This window comes from Gopherus evgoodei, chromosome 8 (assembly GCF_007399415.2).
Source record: "Gopherus evgoodei ecotype Sinaloan lineage chromosome 8, rGopEvg1_v1.p, whole genome shotgun sequence".
NCBI classification, from domain to species: domain Eukaryota; kingdom Metazoa; phylum Chordata; order Testudines; family Testudinidae; genus Gopherus; species Gopherus evgoodei.
In genome coordinates, this window is record NC_044329.1 from 46,360,355 (window position 1) to 46,384,368 (window position 24,014).

Sequence of the window (24,014 nt, forward strand, 5' to 3'; positions counted from 1 at the left end):
ACCTTTTGCATGAAGCATATTCCAGTTATGTTATATTCACACTTAATAGCATATTTTCATAAAATCATATGGAGTGCAACGTCACACCCAGCTCCAACCCGCCCTCCTTCTCTGCAGCAGCCAGACCACTTCATCATCCTGTGCCCAGAGTGGCTGCTGGAGCTGTCTAAGGCTGCGGGGCCCAGTGGTCACCCTACGTCTTGGGAGGTACGGCAGTGCCGGGGCAGGCAGGCTACACTGTACTACGGGCTCTGCCTACTGTGGTTCCATCTGTGTGATAGGAGAACATAAATAAAGCTGTTGTGCAGCCCGAATGCTCATTCTTTGCATGAAGCAACAGCAGCCCACCCAGCACGGTTCCTGCCTACGGGGACAGAGCCTCACATTCCCTGCTGCTCAGCAAACTCTCAGCAGAGCACTCCCTTGGGCTCTGCACTGGGTCACCAGCCCACCACCATTGGGGGAGCAGGGCACAGGGGAAGGGAAAGGGATCCTGGGGGACAGCCCGATGCCCTGCTGACCTGGCTCTGCCTCCCAGCTGACAAAAGCCCTTTTCATTGTCCTGGGGTGTAAAGCTCTACGCAGTGAGAGCCAGGCCTGTGGCACTCAAGGGGAGAGTTAATGGCAACTCAGATTGGCAGCTGGAGTGGTACGTGTGAGACTAGGGGTGGATGGAGCTAAGTGTGCACAGTGGGCAAAGCAGAGAAGTGGGGAAGGGGGGAAAAGGGGGTTGTAGAATCACTGTCCAGGCAGGAACATCAAGGAGATTTTTCACAGAATCTGATTAGCAGCAATTACTTTGTTTTGAAATGGAAATACTCTGACTGGATGGCAGAAGGTGCTGAGCAGCAGATCTCAGCCATTTCAGTAAGCAAGCCAGCTAGGCCGGCCAGCTGCCAGTTCAGAGATGTTCCCCACTCTGCTCTCTCCAGTCCAGCTGGTAATGGGGCTCCTGCCAGCTGTTAGCACTAACATTCAGATCATCATCAGGTAATGCCCCTTGGGGCCAGCCTTAGCAGCCTCTCACTGCTGGAGATTGACCCCCCCGTAGGGTAGGTCTGCACAGCGGCTGGAGGTGTGATGCCCCCACCCCCAGCTCTGTTTGAAGTAGTGTCTGGAAAGTGGTGTGGCTGTGAGGGGAGACCTGAGAGACATCATAGGCGGCTAGCCCGAGCCGGGAATCCCACCTCCTAGTCACTGTGTAGACATACCCTGAGTGGCTGCTCAGCCAGTCCCTCCAGCTCCCTAATCCCCTCAAATTCCCCCAATGTGTCCCTCTCTGTCAGGTGCTGAGGGGCCCAGAGGTGGTGTGCTCTTCTGGGTGTGGTGGTGCCAGAGTCCTGATTGACAGGCTGTCTACAGCACTAGCTTTTTGGAGCCATATTGCATTGCAACCTCAGTCTCCCTTGTGGCCTTCTCCCCTGCTCTCTGTGCTCAGCCCCAGTCTCTTCCCTTTGAGTATCTGTCTCCAGTTCCAGTCATTTCCCTTACGTGCATTAGCTGCCTTGTGCCAGCCAAATCTGTGCTTTGATTGTCAGCTCATGTTTCTAGCCTCTCTGCATTAGCCCTGCCTCGGCACAACTCCATTCAGTGCCATCTGGGTGGGTCTCCAGTGTCAAATTGCGCAGGACTGATCGCTGGGGCTGGGGCACCTCCATAAACCCCCCCCCTTTCACTTGAGCCATCGCTCTTCATCTTAACCCCTTGTTCACTGCGTATGGGGGCCAGTTCTCAGTCTGTAACCTTTACTGGTTTGACCAGATGCCTGCTAGCCAAAGGACTACAGTCACTAGAGAAGACAGGGAGCCAAGAGGTCCAAGGGTAGCTGCCTGGTGGGAAGCCCAGGGTGCACACTCCTGACTTTTCCCACTAGTTGCTGGGAGGATTGGGGGCTTTTCCTCAGCCTCTAGGAGCGAAGGGGGAATGTCTCTGGCTCCTGCAGAGGGAGACGTGCTGCTGTTTGAGAGCCCTGCTCAATCAGTCTAGGGCAGGGGTCTCAAACACGTAGACTGCAAGGTTATTTTCTCCCCCCCACCCGTGTTTACCTAGAGCAGCTCTGGCCCGGTGCGCACCGGCAGGGCAGGCTCCCTCCCTGCCTGCCCTGCCCCTGCGCCACTCTGGGAAGTGGACAGAACCTGCGGAGGAGAGGCACAGGGGTGTGTGTGTTGATATTGATTCAGGCACCGCCCCCAGCAGTTCCCATTGGCTGCAGTTCCCCATTCATGGCCAATGGGAACTGCTGGGGGCGGTGCCTGTAGCAACAGCAACACAACACCTCTCCACCCCGGTGCTCCCCCACCTTCCAGCCGCTTCCCTGAGCAGCGTGGGGGCAGGCAGACAGGCAAGGAGCCTACCCTGCCCCTGGTGCGTGCCGGGCCAGATCCTGCCCCTGAAACCCTCCTAAAGTTGAACCCCCTGTCCTGAGCCCCTTGTTGCACCCTGACCCTCTGCCACACCCCTCCTGCACCCCAAACCACTGCCCTGAGCCCCCTGCTGCACCCTGACCCCCCTGCCATACCCTGCACCCTGACCTGAGCCCCCTGCTGTACCTTGCACTCCTCCTGCACCCCAACCCCCTTCCCTGAGCCACCTGCCGCACCCTGCACCCAACCCCCTGCCACACCCCACACCCCTCCTGGGGGCAGGGAGGGGACGGAGTTGGGCTGGGGATTTCGGGGAAGGGGTTGGAATGGGGGCAGGGAAGCAGTGGGAAGAGGAGGGGCGGGGTGAGACTTCATGGAAGGGGGGGAGTGGGGGCGGGGCCGAGGGCAGTGAGGGGGAGGTGTCAGTAATGCAGCCCTTGGGCCAATGCAGTAGTCCTCATGTGGCCCTCGTGGCCATTTGAGTTTGAGACCCCAGTCTAGGGTCAGGCAGGGTATGGTGGTGCTGTGAGAGCAGCACACTCTTGCTGCCTGGAAGGGCTATCCAGGGAGACCTGGCTGGTGCTTCTTGGGCCCTGCTCACACTCCAGCCAGTTTCCTGGATCTTGTTCTCTGAAATGGAGGCCTTGCTTTCCAGGAGCTTCTGCTCTGTTGTACAGACAGGGAGATTCGCTGATGTCAGTAGCTCAGTCTGAAGAGCGCAGGCATCCATGTGGAATTAAAAATACCAGTCAGGTCACATGCGGGGAGGGATGACGCATGCCAGTGAGAGGCCTGTTGATCTGGGAAGCTATCCCAGGGGTGTTCAGCTGCAGGAGAGCTGCTCTTGTGCACCTGTTAGAGGTTTTTCTGCATGATGTGTGCAGAGAGGTCTTTTACATTCAAGTCTAGTTTTCCCTGCATGACTGGACGTAATCTTTGAATAAAGCAGGCAAAGGACCCTTAGGCACCCAGGAATAATGTCCAGGTTTAGATCCTGTAAGAGCAGCTCCGCGGGCTTGTGTTCCAAGTGGTTTGTATAACAGAGATTTCCTTTTCAGTGCATCAGACATCCCTGCCTTGTGTAAGCGGGGCCTTTGTCCCTGGAAGAGTGTTGTTTCCCAGGCTCCCTGCAGACCCCTTTCTCAGCCTATCCCCAGCCAGGAAGGACTAGGAGAACAGGCAGAGTGAGGCAGTAGTGCCAGCTCCAAGCACTGAAAAATCACAGTTGGCTCAGAAATCATGATATTTTCACAATAATAAATATTGGGTTGGGTTTCTTTGTCTTCTAGTTTCTGAGCCTTCAGGGTTGAGTCAGGCCACATTTTTGTGTTTTTTTTCTCTGCAACCAGGAGGACACACAACTTACCTAGTTTTCGTCATGAAAGTTGAGGGTCTCATGTAATCATCTGACTCCAGGAGCTGTGACTTGAAGATCCTCTCCCCATTCTCATTCCAAAATCCCAAGAGTTGTCAGCACTGGAGAGGGTTTGAACATGTGCTGTGCATCTCAATGAAGGCAGGGAGATGCGGGCTTAGAGGCTGATATTGTTTAACATTCTAGATGCAGCATGAGCAAGCACAGCTGTTTGTAGACTAAAAATAATCGGGCACCACCTGTTTCCCAGAGGGCAGGGAGATTCCTGTGCTGGCTGGGGGTGCATCATTGACTGCGCATAGGACAGGAACACAGTCTGTTTGCAAACAGGATGGAATCCCATGGGCTTTTCAGCACGTGAATCTCTCCCCCACCCCTGCTACTTTGCAAAGCTTTTGTATTTAAAAATAAAAGTCCATGTCACAGAAGTCCCCAAAGCAGGAATAGAACCCACGGATGAAGAGCTGCTCACATGACAGTCACCTTCCCAGTTTAAAATATGCCCTTTCCCTTTATGACCTGCCATGTCCTGAGTGCTGTGTCCCTTGGGAGAACGGCTGATGTCCCAGTTGCTGTGAGCAGGATGGGAAGGGGTGACTCAGTCTGGTGATGGAAGTGACAGGGAACAACAAGAAATTCTGAATTCAGATCTAGGCAGGTAAAGAGAAGGAAACGTTTTATTCCCATTGAATATTCCTATTACAGTGGAGTCCAGAGACACCAATCTGGATGCGAGGCCCTGTCGTGCTAGGTGCTGCACATATGAAGACACAGCTCTGAACAGTGCGGAAAGACAACTGATCTAGGCAGAGTATGGGAAAAGGGAGGCAATCAGATGGATCCAGTATTTGCGCCCATTCTATCCCAGCCTGGCAGGCAACTGAATGGAAACCTAATAGCATCCCAGAGCTGTAGTCAGGGACCAAAGCCCCATGGTGCTGGGCAATCACAGAATGGAAAGACAGCCCCTGCTTACACTGGATTTCCTTGTAAGCTTGCAGCTGGCCATGCACTTGGGAGGGGAGAGCACAGGCTGTACTGCTGCTCCTGGAGGAAGGATGCTGCAGCCATGGGGGAACCTCGCTAGAACGGCAGGGAAGAGGGATGGAGCGACAGCCTGGTAGCATGCAGTACCTGGGATGCCAGGAGCATTGCACAGTGAGGGGAGGCTCCCCCCTATGATCGGCAGCAGCAGCACAGCCAGGGAAAGTGTGTCCCCTCTGGTTCACAGGCGCCTTTCCAAAATGCTAGGGTCCTTTCCCTGTGCCTCTTCTTCTTTGCCCCACCCCGGCCAGGGCTAGCTAGTGTGATGCTCAGGAGGCTCATCTGCTCTGCTTGGGGCTACAGTGTTCCACTTCCTCACATCTTCTGTGACGGTGCTGCCTGTAGAAGCCAGCTGAGGTCACTCAATTAGGGTGAACTGCAAACAAAACAGGGTAGACAAACCCCAAACGCTGGTGGATATTCCAATACTTAGGTTACCAAGCCAGCACAAAACAGCTTCTATAGTACCTCACTGGTTACTTAGAAGTCCAAACAACACAGTTCTCTTAAAGTACCCAGTCTTAGGCCTCCCATCCAGACACACATGTCAGATATGATGATGATTACTGAAAATCTTATCATATAAAAGAAAAAGTTCTTCCAATTCCAAAGGATCAGTCACATACCCAGGTCCAATTATAACTTAGATCGTACCCAAAATACAGGCTTCTAGCCAATTCTTATTAACTAAACTAAAATTTATTAAAAAAAGAAAAGAGAGTGAGTGTTGGTTAAAAGATCAATACACATACAGACTTGAATTCAATTCTTGAGGTTCAGATACATAGCAGAGGTGAGTTTGTAGTTGCCAAAAGTCCTTTTAGAAATAGTCCATAGGTTCTAGTCCAATGTTCATATTCAAGGTGGCTCCAGTTGATGACTGGGGATCTTAATCCTTATGGCTTAAGGTTTCCCCCTCTTGAAACCCACAGCAGATCTGAGATGAAGAAGGATTGTGTCCCAGGGTTTTTATACATTTCCAGCAGCCTTTTGACCTGAGAAAACAATAGGGAATAGGTTTAACTCTCCTTCTCCCAAACATCCTGGCAATTAGCACAGGGTAATGTATCCATTAAACAGTTCAGATATAGGTTACACTGCTCTACAGCCAAAATGCTTCTGAAATAAATGTAGTCCAACTTTACTAATTCTGGGTCACTGAGAATGAAAATGATGCTTAGAATTGTTGATTGGCTCTAGTTTTCACGATATGCTATTGGGTCAGTATATACGACCCTTGACTTGGGAATGGCGGAGGATAAGTGAGTTGTAAAGGGAAGAGATCTCAATTTAAACCAGAAATGACTAAAATACATCTTTGACTGGATCTATGAATAAATCTATGACTGGGTTTGGACAGTACTTGCTTTTTAGGCAAAACAATGAATGATGCAATCTGAAGCTGGTATTGCATCATACATGATATAAATTGCATCATGTTATTCCTAGAAGTCATGGATGACGCAATCATAATGAAGCTTACATCACTCAGCTGAACAAATTGCCCTATATCAGCTCTAGAAATCATACAGTGTCGTGCTCTCTTATTTGTCAGTGTTTGATTTTGCAAAGGGACACATTTCTGTTTAGCCAAAGTGAGCAGAGATGCCTCGTACTTGTGTGAACAGTGCAGATAACTTCTGCTATGTTTGTGGTGAAGTGACTTTTGCATCACAAAAGCGCAGTATAACCACTATGGTTAAGAAAGCCTATCACCTTTATTTTGGCTGCAAAATTGGAGATCAGGACAAGAGGTGGGCCCCACACATATGCTGCAACACTTGTGCAACAAATCTTCGCCTGTGGTTGAACAGGAAAAGGAGATCTATGCCTTTTGCAGTGCCAATGATTTGAAGAGAGCCAACAGATCATACCAGCAATTGTTACTTCTGCATGGTGCCTCCAGTTGGGAAAGGTGTGTCAAAGAAGAAAAAGTGGACTCTGCATTATCCAAACATTCCATCAGCTATACGCCCAGTACCCCACGGAGAAGGACTGCCAGTTCCTGATGCACCAGAATCATTCTCACTTGAGTCAGACGAGGAAGAGGAAGAGGATGAAACTTCTGGTCCTGAACCATCAATGTCACAGGACCCACATTTTCTCCCATCCTCCTCCTCTGAACCACATCTCATAACACAAGGTGAACTGAATGACCTTGTCAGGGATTTGGAACTACCTAAGAGTAAGGCAGAGCTGTTGGGCTCCAGACTACAGTAGTGGAATCTCCTGGCAGGCTGTCAGGGCAAATGGAGCCCATCAATGCTTGCAGACTATTGCTGGACAGTGACAAGAGATGCTCCATTTAATGAATACAAGAGACAAGCCAGGAAGCGCCAAGTAGACATGGAATAGGACTAAACTATGTACATAATAGTTTTTTGCCTTTTGTTTCATAATAAATTTTATTTATATAACCCTTTTGCTGATTTTTAAAGTGTTACATAAACAGGACAGGTGAAATATTATCATGTAAAGCAACCATAAACACATGAAAAGACCTAGGTTTACAATTTATGATTAAAACTCTACTACCTACACAATATAGACATAAAATGTAAAAACTTAAATATCTTAGAAACAGTAGCCAATCAGTTGGTTTAATTGTCATATTTGAATTCAGCACATCAAAATACATAATAAATATCACATTTTATCTCTGAAGCAGACGACTTCTCAAAAATTGTAGACTAGTGTTACCACAACCTTCAAAGAGACACAGACAATAATACTATTTCACTCAAGTATTGTCATAAATGTTAATATTCCTTTTTTGATCTTTGAATTAAAACTATAGCAATAGACAGAACTTGTTTGCTTACATCACAAGACCTGAGCAAACACCTACCCTTCTACCTCTAACAATGCAGGCTGCATTTCAAACCTCTATTCATTTACATATCTTCCTAACCAGTCTCTAAAGTTTGGCCATGAGTCAGGTCAGTCTGTGAGTTAATTAACTTTTTCTGGCCCTGTCACCTTTCAATGAAATATTATATTACACTCATAACATCACACCTTCCTTGTTCCAACTGCCTGCGCTGGTGTGGGGCAGAGTGGAACAGGTCAGAGGGGTTGGTACATCGCCTGGTGTCTGTGTAGCATGCCCTGGCCTTGACTGCCTGAAGCTGGAGACCAGGCTCAAATCTGGATGCGGCTTTCCACCTGGGGAGAGGTGAGCATATGGGGCCTGATTCTATGCCATCAAACTGATGCAGTGGGGAATCAGGCCCAGATCCTTTGGGAGCTGGCTCAGTGCCCCATCCTCGCCTGCAGTCCCTCTCTGGGTGCTGGGGACTAGCAGGCCACGCTCATGTCTCTGCAGTCTGCAGCTGTTGCTGTGGGCCTGGTGCAGCGATGGAGTAAAGCAGCCGCTGCTATTCCTCCCATGCTCACCCCACTCAGTGCAACAGTGGGTGTGTGGCTGTACATGCCCGTCTGTGCTAGCTCTCCCTGTGCTGCTAGCCCCAGGTGGGGCCTCCCAGAGCTGTGCTGGGGGTGGAGCCACGTCTGGGCCCCGTTTGTGACACTGACAGAGTGGAGCGAGCCACGGTGGCTGTGGGGGGACAGCCTGACTTGCAGCCCAGCCCCCGCCGGGCAGTACCAGGCTGCCCTTTGCTCTGACAGGCAGGTGCCATGTCTTGCAGGGCAGCTGCGGAGAACCTGACCAGTTGCAATGAAGCAGAGTTCCAGCGCAGGTACGAGGAGCGGCAGCAGGAGAAGGAGCATGTGTCGGAGCTCCTGGAGAACAAGATCCAGCTCCTGCAGGAGGTGAGTGGGATGGGGCACGTGCCCCTGCCAGGTGGTGTCAGCCATGGAAGAGGAGCACAGAGCCACCTGAGACCAAGTGGGGCCCAGCTCTCTCTCTTTGCCAGCCCCCTCTGCCCATTCTGGAGTCCCAGTTTCTTCCCCAAATCCCAGAGGGCTCAGCTCTTCTGGGCCTGCCATGCAGGATGAGCTTTGGGCCCTACGGCAAGGCCCCCATGGGACACAGGGAGCAGGATTCTTGGCCCCTGTGACTTTTCTTTGCTTATGGAGAATGGAGCTCGGGGTCCCTTGGGACTCCCCTTAACCCATGGGAAACTGGGAAAAAATCTGAGGCCCCAGCTGCTCTCCTCCACCCCAATGGGCTAGGGAACTGCTGTTATTCCCTCTGTATCTCCAGCAGACAGAGCTCTGAGCCCTCCAGCCGCCTCTCTTTACCCACAGCACATGGATGAGGGAGCCAGGCCTGCAAGGTGGTTACCTGCAGGGTATTAGGAACCAGTTGCAGGACTCCATGGCCCCTGACTCCCACCTCCTGTTCTTTCCATTGGAAGGGCAGCTCTGCCGTCATGGTACGAGAGAGCCCGTCAGCATAGCCTCCCCCTCAGGGCCAGTGCATGGATGTTTCGCGCCCTAGGCGAAACTTTCACCTTGTGCCCTCCCCCCCCGCACCTCCACTCCGAGGCACTGCCCCTGCGGCAGCTCCCTCCCGCTGCCCTGAGGCGCCCCCCTTGTGGCAGCTCCCCACCCTCCGCTCTGAGGCACCCCTCCCCCCACCCTAGCTCCATGCACAAGCACCCCAAGCATGCTGTGGCCGCTTCACTTCTCCCACCTCCCAGGCTTGCGGCACCTAAGCTAATTGGCGCTGCAAGCCTGGGAGGCAGGAGAAGTGAAGTGGCCACGGCGTGCTCAGGGAGGAGGCGGGGCAGGGGTGAGCTGGGGCTGTGTGCTGCCCCCCCCCCTTACTTGCTGCAGGCAGTCCTCCCCATGCTCCCCTGCCCCAGCTCTCTCCTCCTAAATGCCAGCAGCGACCGGGGCGGCTGAAGATCCAGCCGCCATGGTCGCTGCTGAAGAAAATGGCGCCCCTCAAATGCCAGCGCCATACGCAACCGCCTAGGTCGCCTAAATGGTTGCACTGGCCTTGCTCCCCCTCCCAGCCTGGTGTTGTCCTTGCTCTTGTCTCCTTCGACAGGTGCAGAGATTGGCATCTCTGAGAGACTCCCTTGGACCATTGACACAGACTTGTGATGACCCAATCTGTTCTAGTAAAGATACGCAGCTTCCTCCTTCATATACTAATTACACAGATGCATCTGAAGTCCATGGGAGCTGCTGACCACTTGGCACTTCTGCAAATTAGGCCACCTCTTTAGGAGCCTACATCTAGATTTAGGAGCCACCCTATATTTGAACATCTTGGCCAGGATGTAATCCATACCGTGGGAGCGCAACTGGCTGTAGGAGAACCTTCCTTGTTGCTGTTATGGCACTGTTTGTGTTTAACCTTCCCATTGCAGTCATAGAGCTTTTTATTTTTCACTTAATTTCCTTGGGTTTTAAAATAAAGAACTGGAGAGAAGAGGTTTTGTAAATGAAGGCAGGGGGTCATGGCTGCAGTGAAAAGGATAGAGGCACCTGAAATCACAGTGGAGGGATTTTAAACATTTTTTGTATTCTTGTGATATTTCTCCTCTCTTGGATTTAAGGCAGTGAGTGTCCTGGGAGGACTTGACAGTGTTTTGCAGGGAGGAATTTGCACTTGTCTTACCAACAGCCCGCGCTCAGTATCCCCCTGCTCTTCTCCATGTGGCCCCATAGGGATTGTACATTGTAAGCGAGGCTTCATTATTCCTTTAGAATGAAATAACAGTAAGAAGCTGCCCAGTCCCAGCTCTGGGCACCCTAACATGTTATTAGCAACACAGTTGTATCCCAGCAGCATTACAGCCACCTCCAGAAAGCCCTCCATCATTGTGGGAAGCACTCGTACCCCAGCCCTGAGCTCACGTCCTCTCTAAGAGCTGTCATTTGCAGCATGTCATCTAATTCAGGCAGCTCAGAGGGGAGGTGGGGAGCGAGCTGCAGAGCCCTGGAACCCTAGCAGATGCTCAGTGAGCTTGCTCCAAGTGAGCTCTCCAGGGCATGCAGCTGTTGGGTTTTAGTCCCAATTCAGCAGAGACAGGCTGAAGCGAGTTTGAAGAGGACGGGCTGTAGTGCAGCTCCTGGTGGGACTTGAACTTGAATGTCAGTGGCAGGTCCCACAAATGTTAGCACTGATGCATCACTTGCTAGTGACTGTAGCGTGGCCCTAATTCAGTCATCTCTTGCAGCAGCTCAGGTCAATAGGCCCAGCCCTTCATCCTCTGCTCAAACCCTGCAGCCTACAGGAGGGAGCACGTTTGGTCTCGCTGGATGCAGCAGTCACCCACTGGTATTGCTGCTTCTCCTTTCCTCACAAGCCAGCAGGGTTGTGGCTTTCTGCCTGGGTGGCGTGAGTAGCCTGGCTCATGTCACATTCCATCTCCAGGAGGCCAGATTAGCCAAGAGCGAGGCAGAGAGGACGGCAGCCCTGGTGGAGGCTGAGAAGGGACGCTGCCTGGAGCTAACCAAAAAGCTTAAGGAGCTCACCAAGGAGGAGGAGAAGAGAGGAGCCCAGGTTCTACGTGATGATCACTGTGCTGCACTGGCCCAGAAAGACAAGTAGGTAGCCGTGGTCACTCCAGTGACTTGCCTCTGCTGCTTCCTGGCTGGTGGCCCTTTGCGCACAGAGCAGGTAGCCCAGCTGGGGGGTTCAGAAGACGGATCCTTGTTTCGGAGATCCCAGAGTGGAGCTTGCTGTGCCACACTGGGCCGCATGACAGCAGGACCAATCACTGCCTGGGTGAGCAGGGTTGCAAGATAGGGTGGAGGTTGGCATCCAGCAAAGCCAGGGCTCAGTGAGCCCTTGGGGAGGATCCTGCTAGGGGCCAGTGTCTGGCTGATTCAGGTGGTACTGGCTGGCTGGGATGAGTTAAGCCACATAAGGGGACTCCCTGGGTCTGTACAGATAACATAGTGATTGTGCACTCCCTGGCTCCTTGCAGCACCTCCAGCACAGGGGCATGGGTGGGGGGTGGCCAGCAGGTCACTACCCTCTGGACTGTTCCAGAAGCAGCCTCTTGGTCTAGGTGCTGTCGGTCATAAACCCTAAGGCTGCTCTAATTTACTCTGGGGACTGATCCATGCCTTGGCTGGCCCCAAAATCAGTTCTGCAAATGTGATGTGAAACTGCCTTGGGTCCTGCGCTGAACACAGAGCCCTTTAGCGGAGATCCTCCTCTTCTTGCCAAAGTAACTAAGCCATTTTCTCCTTGGCAGACACATTGAAGAGCTGATCCAGGAGCTAAGTGCCAGAGAGCAGCTCATTGAGCTGCTGGCCACAGAGAAGCAGAACCTGCTGCAGCGTCTGGAGGAGCCCAGAGAAATGGAGGTGCAGGTGAGATGGGAGCTGTGCAGGGGATAGTGTGAGGCATCGCAGCGTGTCCCTCCTACACATGTAGCTGGGCCATTTCCTGGGATCTAGTCCCAGCTCTGCCATCGGCCTGCTGGGTGACCTGGGGCAAGTCATTTCTCTGCCCTGTACCTTAGGTTCCTCATTGATAAAATGGTGGTAATGGTGTTGACCTTCTTTGTAAAGGGCTTTGCAATCTTGGGTTGATAAGAGCCGAGTGGCACTGTGTTCTTTATTGTTATTCTCAGCCCATCTGAGCCAAATCTATCTTCTGTGAGTGGAAACCTGGCACTGGGGCCCCTGCTCACACTTCATGCACCAATTAGCAAATCACTCAGTAGGTTGGGTTTAACTCATAAGGCTCTGTGTGTGCATGTGTGTGTGCGTGTGGTGGGGTGAGCGAGGGGAGAGCAGCCATGATTTGGGGGCCTTTTCTCTCAGTCCCTCCCTGTCCACAAGCTTTAAAACCAGTTCTGCTGACCTGGGTGGAGGCACTGGGCCAGGTGTCCCTCTGTTACCTCAGTGGAGTGGCACCAGAAGTGAACTGGCACAGTTTGTCTGGTAAGTGTGGACCAGGCAGCGGGGTAGAATTGTTTTCTAACTCTCTTACAACGGATTTGCCCTGGGCAGGATTCTGTGGTGATTTAATGCCTAGCACTCATCTATTTCTTTATATGTCTCCAAGTACATTAGGCAAGGCCTTGTGCCCTGTGCAGATAGGACAATGAGGTTTTGCCAGAGGGACTTGCCTTGCCTCCTAGGGTAGGGGCTCAGATTGGAGTTGGGCATTGCAATAGGGTGTACTGGCCCTTTAAAACTGGTGCGGGAAACCTTCGGAGCTAGCACTAGCCCCTCCCAGATTAGTGTGTGGAGGATGATGTCATGGGATGGTAGCTGGAAGCCAACCCAACTGGCTGCCTTTGTTCAGGGCCTGTGATGGGAACTTGGGAGTGAAGCTCCCTGCTTTCCTCATTGCTGGGGGAATGCTGGGAATCACAAGGGAAATTGTGGGCCTCTGCAGCAGTGCATACAGGGAAGGGGGAGGGTGAATGACTGGAAGTGATGAGTGCAGGGCAGGGGCGGCTCTAGACATTTTGCCGCCCCAAGCATGGCGGCATGCCGCGAGGGGTGCTCTGCCGGTTGCCGGTCCCACGGCTCCGGTGGACCTCCCACAGGCGTGCCAGCGGACCCTCTGCAGGCATGCCGTCAAAGGCAGCCTGCCTGCCACCCTCCCAGCAACTGGCAGAGCGCCCCCGCAGCATGCCACCCCAAGCACACGCTTGGCATGCTGGGGCCTGGAGCTGCCCCTGGTGCAGGGGAAGGAGAGAAACCCAGGCTCTCAGGGAAGGTAAGTGGCATGCCTATTTACCTCTTGCAATACAAGGCTGAAGGGCATTCAGGGAAACAAAGGCAGCAAATTAAACCTACCTGAGGACACACTGTTTTACAGACTGCACAGTTAACCTGTGCAACTCACTGCCACAAGATCTCACTGAGGCCAAGAGCTAAGTGTGCTTAAACAACATCCCACTGGGGAGGTTCTTGCAGCTCATCTCAGCATCCAGGCCTTTCTTGAAATGCACTGTACAAAGGATACAAACCCTCCTGCTTCGGAACATAAACCTCTAACTGACACAGCTAGGAACTTCCCCTGTGGTGAGTGAGTCCATAATTCTCCTCCTCATGGTTCTCTGCACCTTCTGCTGAAGCATCTGCTCTGGCTACTGTCAGGGACTGAACTAGTTGGAGTCTGGGGCTGGCAGTTCTGCCTTGCATTTTGATGAACACACAGTCCAAGCTGTAATTCCTGCTGCCTGGAACCAGCAGTAGCAAAGGCCACAGCACTGATTCTCCTATAGCTGAACCTTAGGCAGACCTGGTGCACGTTCTAGGGTAGCAACACTCGGAGACTTCCTGGCTTTCGGGGTGTGTGTGTGTGGGGGGGGCATATTTAGGCAACAAGTGACTCACCCACCCAAAAACAACCCTGCCGAAACTGACAAGTGGAAGGAAAAACAAGACAATTTGATAAATATGTCACACCTAACCAACCCTCATCTCTCCACTGCTGAAGTGAAATGCATGTAATTGTCTGCTTTGGAAGCTGCCTCCTGACCCCCTCAAAGGAAATCTTTAGATTCCCCTGCTTGGCAGCAAATGGTGCCTTTCCCTAAAAGATGGGAATTCAGTCTGAGGCCAGCTGTGCCTTCTGTCCTTGGATGCTCTCAGTCTAACATTGCTCAGGTGTCACTGAGGGAAGGATTCAGTCTTTAAACTGCTGAGCTTCAATCAGACCTTGATAATAACTTTAGCCAGTAAACTGCTAATGAGCCTATAATAACTTTGCATTTTCCAATCCCTGGTACATCTGAGCTTGTCTTGCTGCCTAGTGGCTTGTTTACAATTATGAAAAGCAAAAGAAAAAAGAGAAAAAATATAGAATTAGGCCATAATATATAGGGAATTATGGTCTAATCCTGTAATGTTTCTTGCTCTTCCTAATTATTGCCTGCATGTACAGTTTTAAACTGAGGTCTTAAAAACCCTTTGAAAAGCTAGCTCCAAGCATCAGTAAGGCTTTGAGTGCCATGAAGGGATCAAACTAGATTACTAACCAGCTGCTGGTGGAGTTCTCTGAATATATTGCCTCCTCAAAGCCACATTCTTGGAGGCTTATGCTCGGCAGTTATGCCTAGACAAGCTTCACTGCTTGCATCCTAAGGTACAGAGGCTGTGGGAAGGGCAATAGAGAATGAGCCCCAATAGCAATGAAGAGGACCCAGGCTCTCTCTCGAGGATACAGAGACACCAAAGCAGCAAGGATGGAGTGGGAAGATGAACCTGGGTTTGTGGATCATAGAATCTCAGGGTTGGAAGGGACCTCAGGAGGTCATCTAGTCCAACCCTCTGCTCAAAGCAGGACCAATTCCCAGACAGATTTTTGCCCCAAATTGCCCCCTCAAGGATTGAGCTCACAACCCTGGGTTTAGCAGGCCAATGCTCAAACCACTGTGTGACATATGCACAGAACTATTACTGATCAGTGATGTTGATTTCTGTTGGTGGTGCCTGGGGGAAAGGGATATGTTTATATTTTATATCAGTCTTGGAGCTGAACTTAGATTTAACAACCTTGGACATATGGAACACCTGGGAGAGCTGCACATTCTCTGTCCTGATTGGCCTGTGTTCCTGGAAAGGGTTTGACAGTGGTACTCACAAATCTTTTGGCAAATGCACAAATGCAAGACTCTGATATTAGGAATTAACTCACCTGTGGTTCTTCGGTTTGAGGTATTCCTGCTGATGTCAAAATACCAGGAGGTGCAGCCCTTTAATAATGGCAACTGAAATGCTGCTTGTAAGGAAAGGGACATATTCTTTAGAGATCCTAATTGCAACAGATCCTTGGGCCTGGGCTCTTGCACATGGCTGGTGCAGGTCGCCCACACTGTGTTTCTGGGGTGGGATGGGGTGATTGGCAGCTGGGGGGTGTGTGTCTCACACCAGTTCTTGCCGTGGAACATTGGCGCCCCCTGTTGCTTCAGCAGCCTGTCCTTGTCAGGGAAATTGCTTCCCCAGGATCTCTTTATTGGCTACCACTGGCCCCAGGGATATGGGGCTCAGTTTGAACCATGTAGTTTCTTCTTATCTCTTATTAACAAAATTGTTCTTCACTAATCTGGCACTTCCAGTTTCTAAGCTGAGCCTGTGAGTGTTTGGTGCTGGTGGTGGTGCGCTCACTAGGATGGTGTTGGGTGCTGTAGAAAACGCTATAGATAGGTAGGAGTCCATGCCTCAAGGCCTTTCTTGCATTGAGAGCTTTGGTTCCAGTTGGCCCAGGATCTGACACCATCTGCAGGCCTGAAAGCTCAGCTCCCTGAGTTGTGGGCTCCTGCTGCATGGCTAAATCTGGCTCAGTTCAGCAGCTCTGCTTTGCTCTGTTTACATGTGGAGTGTTTCTTTGCAAACAAAAGGGCTATGAAATCTTTGAGCCTGGAGCACAGTCATGAGCTGGAGAGCTACAGCAGGACGCAGGCTGCACCTCCTCTGCCAGCCCCCAGTCAGCCAATGCCTCTGCCTGCTAAAAACACAGCATGAAAAAGCCTCCCCTTTGTAGCTCCGCTTCCATGCTCTGCAGTGAGGTGCCACCCGCTCTGCCAGGTCATACAGTGTGGGAGCAGGTTGATGCCCCAGGCCACAAGTTGTGCCTTGGCAGCTGGCACACCGATCTGCTAACTCCATGGGTCTTCCTCGTAGATTACAAGTTCTCTAACCCGTTCATGGGTCCCCAGGGGAAATCCTGCCTGCCTCAAGGGAACTCTCCACCTAAGTGGTCCATTACCCCACCTCCTGTGGAAGGGCAACCAATCAGGGTCCCTGTGCTTGCCTCTTCCTTCAGCAGATGAGGCAATCCATTACCCCTCCTCCTCCTCCTCTCTGTACACAAAGGACTGGAGGCACTGGGCCCCCATTTGGATTCCTGTCTCCTCCATGGCTGCGTACTCGGTTTGTGGGGTTGCCGATTTGTTACTCTGCCGTTAATTGTTTTTTATCAAACTTTTTTTTCTAATTTTCATGAATTTGTTCAATCCGAACCCTGCCTGCATCAGCCAGTGTGTGCTCTACAGTGGCCTTCTCAGTGTGAGTCTGGAAGTGCAAATCCAGGCTCCACATTGCAACACCCCCATCTTACACAGAACTGAGAGACCAATTCCCAGCCTTTGTGCCAGGAGCAGGGCCCATCTCCATTGCCCATTTCAAACATTTTCAACAGGCTCCTCTGTGACCCTTCTGCTTGGAAGGCACATCCCACTTACCGTCCTTCAAACCCCTCCATCAAACTCCACTCTACCATGGCCTCTGAGAAACCCAACAGGGGTTAGGCAGCCAGTGTGCTGAGATCTTTGTATCACATGCTGACCAGTATTGTCTCCTTGTTTCCTTGTGCTCCCTATCATGCTTCCTGAGGAGTATCCAGGGCTTTGAGATACCTGGCCACCACCTACCATTAGCGTGAGTAGGTCATAGGCCAGCTCCCCAACTCCACATGCCACAGCAACATAGGTAATGCCTTCTAGGTCTAAACGGGCCCTGCTCTCTCTCTACGGGTTAGCGGTGGGCACACTCCAACTCCTGAGCATCTCCCTGGAATGTCCAGCCCCTGATCCACTGGCCCCTCGCAGGATTCACCAGTGTCACTAACTGGCTGACCCCAGGCAAGCACATATGGTCCACAAGACCCCCAAAATGGTGAGTAGCCACAGGGGCAGAGTAAATCAGTCTTCCCGGACCCTGCTGTACACTGGGCATGTGGCTCTTGGGGAGAGCCAGCACTGTAGTGGTGGCCTGATAATCATTCCTATCCCCACACTTTCCACAGGATGTGATCATTATGGAAGATGTCTCACTGCTGAGGTTCAGCAGAGAATCAAGGGAGGGTCTTCTCCAAGACTGCGGCTTCCGCCCTGGCCCCTATGCGGCTTGCCTGTGTGCAGCAGTGGTCCCTCCCCCTCCCCCCCAAGCCTCTTCACCGCCCCCGTGACGGCACAGTGGTGCAGGAAAGTTACCGTTAATGGAGCAAGAAACAAAGCAGCTCTGCCGAAGGACCTGTGGCAGTGGATTGCTCAGTATCATCACTCTCAGAACCCAGAGAGAACCACCACCAAAAAACTAACAGCACACAGAAACTTCCCTCCCTCAAGATTTGAAAGTATCCTGTCCCCTGATTGGTCCTCTGGTCAGGTGACAGCCAGGCTCACTGATCTTGTTAACCCTTTCCAGGCAAAAGAGATATGAAGTACTTCTGTTCTATTAACTCTTACTTATCTGTTTATGACAGCAGGGGTGGGGTCGAGCAACCACCGGGAACAGTGGAAGCCGGCGCATATGCATGGCAGCTGGATCTAGATGCTGCAGGGTGTTAGATGTGTTGGCTGGAGCCCTGGGAGGCAGGAGCTGGTGCTGGTTGGGCTTGGTTAGCAGGTAGTGGTCAGCAGCACATATGATTGAGCGTTGGGCCACTGCTGGCTGCATGTGATGCTGGGTAGTGTGAGGAGCCCATTGGTAAATATGGCTGTGCTGGGGGTGTGTGCAATGGTGGAACATGTGTCTGGTACTGTGTGGATCGAGTGGTACCAGGGCCTGCTGGTAGCAGGAGGCTAGTGATGTGTGCGTACCAGGTTCTGGGCGACAGGTGGGAAGTGGCACACAGTGGCTGGTGGCTGCCAGTGGCTGAGGACACGAAGTGAATTTTGGGTGCCTGGCACACCAGCTGGTGAGAGGCCCTGGCTGCAGGGAGATAGGGCAGGGGGTGCAGTAAGGTCACTGTTTGCAGACGGCATTGCCTAGGCAGGGGGAACACGGGGAGGTTGGGCTCTGTGTGGCACTGGGAATCCTCTTCGGCTGCTGGGTTTTGTGCTGAATCTCCCATGAGAACTGGGACTGGAAGAGAGGGAGAAACTGTACAGTCCTTTGGCCCGCTTTGCAGCTCGGCTCCCTTTGCGCACGCGCTACTAGGCTGTGGGCGGAGGATGGAAACTACAACTCCCAGAAATCCCGGCCGGGGGCGCATGCGTGGCGGAGCCATCTTGAAATCTGAGCCGTAATCAAAGAGCCCCAGTGGCAGGAGGCGGCTCGCGGGCGGCGGGACGTGTCGTGGCGGGTTGCTGCCGCCTCACGGCCGGTCGCACTCTGCCCTCGGGCCGCGCGCAGCTTGGGCGGGGCCCCGAGACCGAAGCGGGGAGCGGGTGGGGTCACAGGGAGGGGCTGTAGGGTCAGGGGGACTCTGGGGGAAGTTTGGGGGGTCCCTGGGACAGACTGAGGCGTCAGGGGTGTTTCCCAAGGGGGTCAGCCTGTGCGGTCAGGGGGACCCTAAGGTGGCATCAGGGATCCCTAGTGGCAGTTTGTGAGATTGGGGATCCCCAGGGTGGGGGGCAGCCTGTGGGGTAAGGGGGATCCTCCATGTGGGGAGGGGAGCCTGTGAGGGGGCCCCAGTGAACTCCCCCAGGAAATATACTGAGTGAGCAGGGAGGAGTTCCCCAGCACACCTGGGTGTGGGTCTCAGTGCTAGAGAGGAAGATGAGGGAAATCTGCCGGATTTGCGCCCGGGAGCTCTGTGGCAACCAGAGACGCTGGATATTCCACACGGCTGCCAAGCTCAACTTGCAGGTGCTTCTCTCCCATGTCCTGGGCAAGGAGCTCTGCCGAGATGGCAAAGCTGAATTTGCTTGTAGCAAGTGTGCGTTCATGCTGGACCGCATCTACAGGTTTGACACGGTCATCGCTCGCATTGAAGCCCTCTCCATCGAGCGTTTGCAGAAGCTGCTGCTGGAGAAGGATCGCCTCAAGTTTTGCATTGCCAGCATGTATAGGAGGAATAATGAAGACTCTGGTATTGATGACAAAGTTGTTGGGGATGTGACTGTTGACATTTCTGGCCTGCCTGATGTCAGATACACGGCTCTTCTTCAGGAGGACTTTGCCTATTCTGGATTTGAGTGCTGGACAGAGCATGAGGAACATATCCCAGAACTGCACAGCTGCCACACCTCGGAGAGCGTGGGTAACCGCCCAAGGCGATGCCATGGCTGCGCTACATTACGTGTTGCAGATGCTGACTACGAAGCAATTTGCAGAGTCCCACGAAAGGTGGCCAGGAGTATCTCTTGTGGTCTTTCCACCAGGTGGCCAGCTAGTGTATGCAATGAGGAATCCTCTGTATGTGAACCTATAACTGCTGACTTGGCAAGTGCCAAGGTGCCTGTGGAAGAAGAAAGCATGGAGGAGGGGACTCCTGGGTCCTCTGTTGAATCCTTGGACACAGCGGTTAAGGTCAGCCCTCCACGACAGAAGGATGAGGAAGCAGACAAAGGTGTGAAAGGGAGTGAGAAGTGTGATGATTGCTTGGATGCCCATACTACTCCAAACTCCTCATTGTATGGGAATAGGTTGGAGCTAGCCCTTAGCCTGATCAAAGCTTTTGACTACAAGCCTGTTCAGAGTCCCAGAGGAAGCAGGTTACCTATTCCAGTGAAATCCATCCTGCTATATTCCAAGCCTAGCCGTAACCTGGTAGATGGAAGTACTCTTCTTGGCTCAGTGAATGCTGGTTCTGGTTTCCCCAGTGCAACCACAAAAACCTTTCCCTTGGAGCTTTCTGACCTGCAGGAGCTGTGGGACGATCTTGGTGAAGATTATATGCCGCTTCGGGTACAGGTAGAGGTCAATGTGCAACATTTAGTTTAAGAAAATACTGACCCTGAGCCCACTGTGTATTCAGATGTGTTGAGATCAAATGGATAGCTAAATGTAGCCAAACTCAGGCTAGGAATAGGTAGCTGCCTTTTTAACTCTTTTAACTGTACCCCCTCTATGCAATCAGTTCGTTTTCCATTACCAGGTATTGTCTTCCTGCTGTGTTTTGAATAAGTGAGCCCCTCGGGTTTGGTGCCTTCACCACGCTTGCGCTCTCTCTCTCTTTCTGCTGCTCCTTCCTAAGACAGTATACTAGTGTGGGTTTGCGTTTTAGTTTGCCTCTAGTTTCCTACCAAACAAATGCTGCTATTTTATTTTTCCTTGGTCCTCTCTATAACTTGGTTTAAATTTATACGTTCCACTAAAGGAAATATTGTAATCTGCCAGAGACCTCTTCTAAGTGCTGATTTCTTTTGGCCTTTATAACTGCTTTGTTCTGATATATCAGGAATTTTCCTCTTCTCAGACAGAGCCCTAAACTATAATCCTTCTTCTCAGGATCTGTCCTTAAATGTACACAGCACACAGGGATACACACTGGTATGTTACCTACAGAGACTGTCATCTTTGATATGGATTTGCTTCAGTGGATGATTTTAGGGCTAGCATTCTAGACACTTGGTTTGTCTCCTGATCCTTTAAAAAGTTCAAGTGATTAGTGGCAGATGCCACCAAAGCATCTGTGTATTGAAGACTCTGCTCTGAGAGGAATTTCAGGTGTCTTGCCTGCTGTGTAGATTCCAGGCCACTTATAGCTCTGGATTTTCTGTTTTGCCAGGCTTTAAAATCCTGATTAGCACGTGGCCAGAAAACTACACCTGTAACTACTTTACCCCTTTTGGTAATGAATAGAGAGCCCCAGTCAGCTTCAATTAAGGAATACCCATGTCAGTATAATTGTATTCACATTAGCAGTCTTGCTGTCTAATGTGCCTGCTTGCCTTAGGGACTAGAAAGATGCTTGTTTATTACTATGGCAACTGTAGCTAGTGGAGATATTTCCTATTCAGTGGCTGATTCTTTTCCTAGTCTGGCATTTTCCAGAGACCTGTACTCTTCCACATCGGCTATGACATGGCTTTATTGACAGACTAGAAATTGTGCTATGGAGGAACACAAACTGACAAAAGCAACAAATGGAAGATCTAACACAGCCTGAAAAACCTTCTAGTGAGGGACAGTGCTGCAGCTTCTGCCCTGTCCTACAGTCTCTATATCCCTGACTGCTCATTTTTCATTACTGGGGACATATGTACAGTATTAAGAATAGGATTTTTTTTTCTTAATGCACATCTTTCAAGAGTGGAACAAACATTAATTTGTATATGGATTTAAATGGCTTGGCTTTCTCTCATGTCTTACTATCTTTGTTACATCTCAGAGTTACTTACAAAGGGTTTTCTAAACTCCAGCCTTTGTCACACATCTGTTTCTGCAGTGATTCATCATGTTGAATTTGTAACTTCCCATTTCTTACCATGGCAACAAAATGTTATCACCAGCACTCCACAGATTTTAGGGCTGGATCTGGCAGAAAGAGAAAGCTCTTACTCACACTCTAGGTGGCTTTAATGCTAGAAATGGAAAGTCCGACAGTTGCCAGCAAATAGTTTTTGTATAAATGTTTTTTTCCTTCTTTTCCCCAGTAGGAAAACGATTCTTCAAGAGCCAAATATTGCGCTCATTCCATTAACGTGAAAATCCGCCAATCATAGATGCTGCGTTTCTCTAAGAAGCTGATATGCTTCTTGTCTTTGTTCCTTTCCTGGAATTTTAGGTTCAATCATCACAATTACCATGTCTCAGAGCATTAAGATCTGATAGGCAGATGACTTCTTAGGCCTGGTTGTCACTGGCATTTTCTGCAAAACAATACAACTGCTTTCAGTCTTACAGCTCCAGAGGCAGCAGCAAGAATGCTAGCGTAAACTGGCTGCCAGTGTTTTCGCCACTGTTCTGTGCAAATCTGCTCTCGGCAGGGTTAGACAACATGGTGGTTATGAAAGACAGGTGGGCAGTCTATGCTAATGCTGCGATTGCTGGTGCAGGGGCACTGTTGGGGAGAACTTAGAAAATGCCAATGTAGAAAAAATTCTGGGGTGCAAGATTCTATTTTTGGTACAGTTGTGTCCCAGTAATGAAGAATTAAGGATAATAGATCCCAAGTGCCAGGACTTGGCTCTTCTAAGTTGGTCATGGCTCTCTCTCTCTCTCTTTTTTTTTTTAAATTTTCTTGTGTGTCAATTATTCAAATATTTCAATTTTTTAAAAGAATGTAATTGGGGAGGAGGGAGAATTTATGCTTTTCCTTGTGCCTTTTCAGCTGCCTAACTAAAGAGTTACAGTCTGCCTCCTGTAAGATGTGCTAGCAGCAGCCTCTGTCTGTGCTCAAGGGCCCCTAGTCAGGCCAGGGAGAACAATGTGCAGGGATGTCAGAGTGCAGAGCTTTTTTAAAACCTTACCCGCTGTCCATGGCACTTGTTCAGAAGTGATTGCTCGCCCCATCACTTACAGCATTAAATATGCTGTCAACCAAGCAAAGGCTCTTGTCCCTGCTGAGAACTAGATCTAGACAAAATTTCTAAGCTCAGCCAAAATGATCTATTTTAAATGTTTCGGCTCATTTATTTGGGGCAGCATGTTAGGCTTTTAAAAATTACAAAGGCAGAAGGACTGAACAACAAGTGGCCAGTAGTTCTTGATTTTCTAACCACTAACTGTAGCTGTGACACAGCAGCTAGCTGATCTCATCTAGCTATGACTGCAGTCAGTGCTTTGAGCCACTTTTAGGTTTTTATTGTTCAGATGCAGAGAGCTCCTTGTATTGCTTTCCCAGCAGCCTGACTCTTGTTAACAGCCTCCTCGTAGGATATGGGTCGTTTCTGGCTGTCCGAGTTGCCTTAAGGTTCCTTCCCCCTTTTTCTCCTCTTCAGCCCACAGCCCTTGCTGTTCCATCCTTCAGAGGCCATGTGCACTCTCATCAACCTTCCAGAGATGTTGGTGCTTAGTATCGCACTGTAACCCAGAGACAGAATGCAGCACTGCCTCTGCAGCTCTTGCTATTTGGTTTATATCTATTACTGTATATCAGGATCATTGTCCCACTGTGCTGTTTGCTGTACAGACACGGTCCGGCCTCCCAGCCCTGAAGAGCTTACATCTGAAACTGGAAAAAATTCAAGGCTTGGCAGGGGAAGGAATATCGCTTCCAAGCAAAGTGGTTGCTGGTGCTGGTCATAGGCTTATTGGTTCAGGTTTTGTCCCCTTTAGCTTATAGAAGAACAGAGGGAGAGCAAATGAGAGGAGAGGGTGAGGAAACAGGAGCAGAAAAGTGGAAGGGGGGATAAAAGAAGGGGAAGAGGGTCATTGAGGAGGGCAAGAAGATGAGGAGGGGAGTGAGGAATAAAGGAGGAAGATGAAGAAGAATATCAGACGGAACCAGGAAGGTGAGAATGAACGGGGGTGGGGAGGAGCAGGAGCAGGTTGGAACCAAAAATCAGTCTGCAGAAAGAAAACAATACCCAGCATTCAAAGGCTGAAGAGCAGTGTGCTGCCCTCAGGCATTCAGGGTTTCTCTCTGCTTGCTGTTGCTGGGGAAGTACCTGCTCCTTTGAGGGACCCATTTCCTATGATCATCGGAGAGGAAAACTCAGTGAGATAGAGCTAGTCAAAGTGAGCTGCCATGTGAGCTGTGCGTAGGGATGCCTGGAGCTGGCTTTGTT

The 24,014-nt window shown here is 50.9% G+C and overlaps 1 protein-coding gene across 15 annotated transcripts in view; it reads left to right on the forward strand.

Moving 5' to 3' along the window:
- The window catches only part of LOC115656568 (myomegalin-like), a 156,122-nt gene that overhangs the window by 59,419 nt on the left and 72,689 nt on the right, over nucleotides 1-24,014 (forward strand). For 4 of the 15 annotated variants that reach the window (XM_030573419.1, XM_030573421.1, XM_030573433.1 and 1 more), the window contains exon 1: nucleotides 18,946-20,253. In XM_030573419.1, the coding sequence (XP_030429279.1) occupies nucleotides 19,117-20,253 (1,137 nt within the window). In that variant the 5' untranslated portion in view covers nucleotides 18,946-19,116. Of the gene's footprint in view, nucleotides 1-8,429; nucleotides 8,554-11,074; nucleotides 11,248-11,903; nucleotides 12,022-18,929; nucleotides 20,254-24,014 lie in introns of those variants that run through there. The other 11 variants (XM_030573426.1, XM_030573432.1, XM_030573434.1 and 8 more) reach the window with 7 other exon arrangements.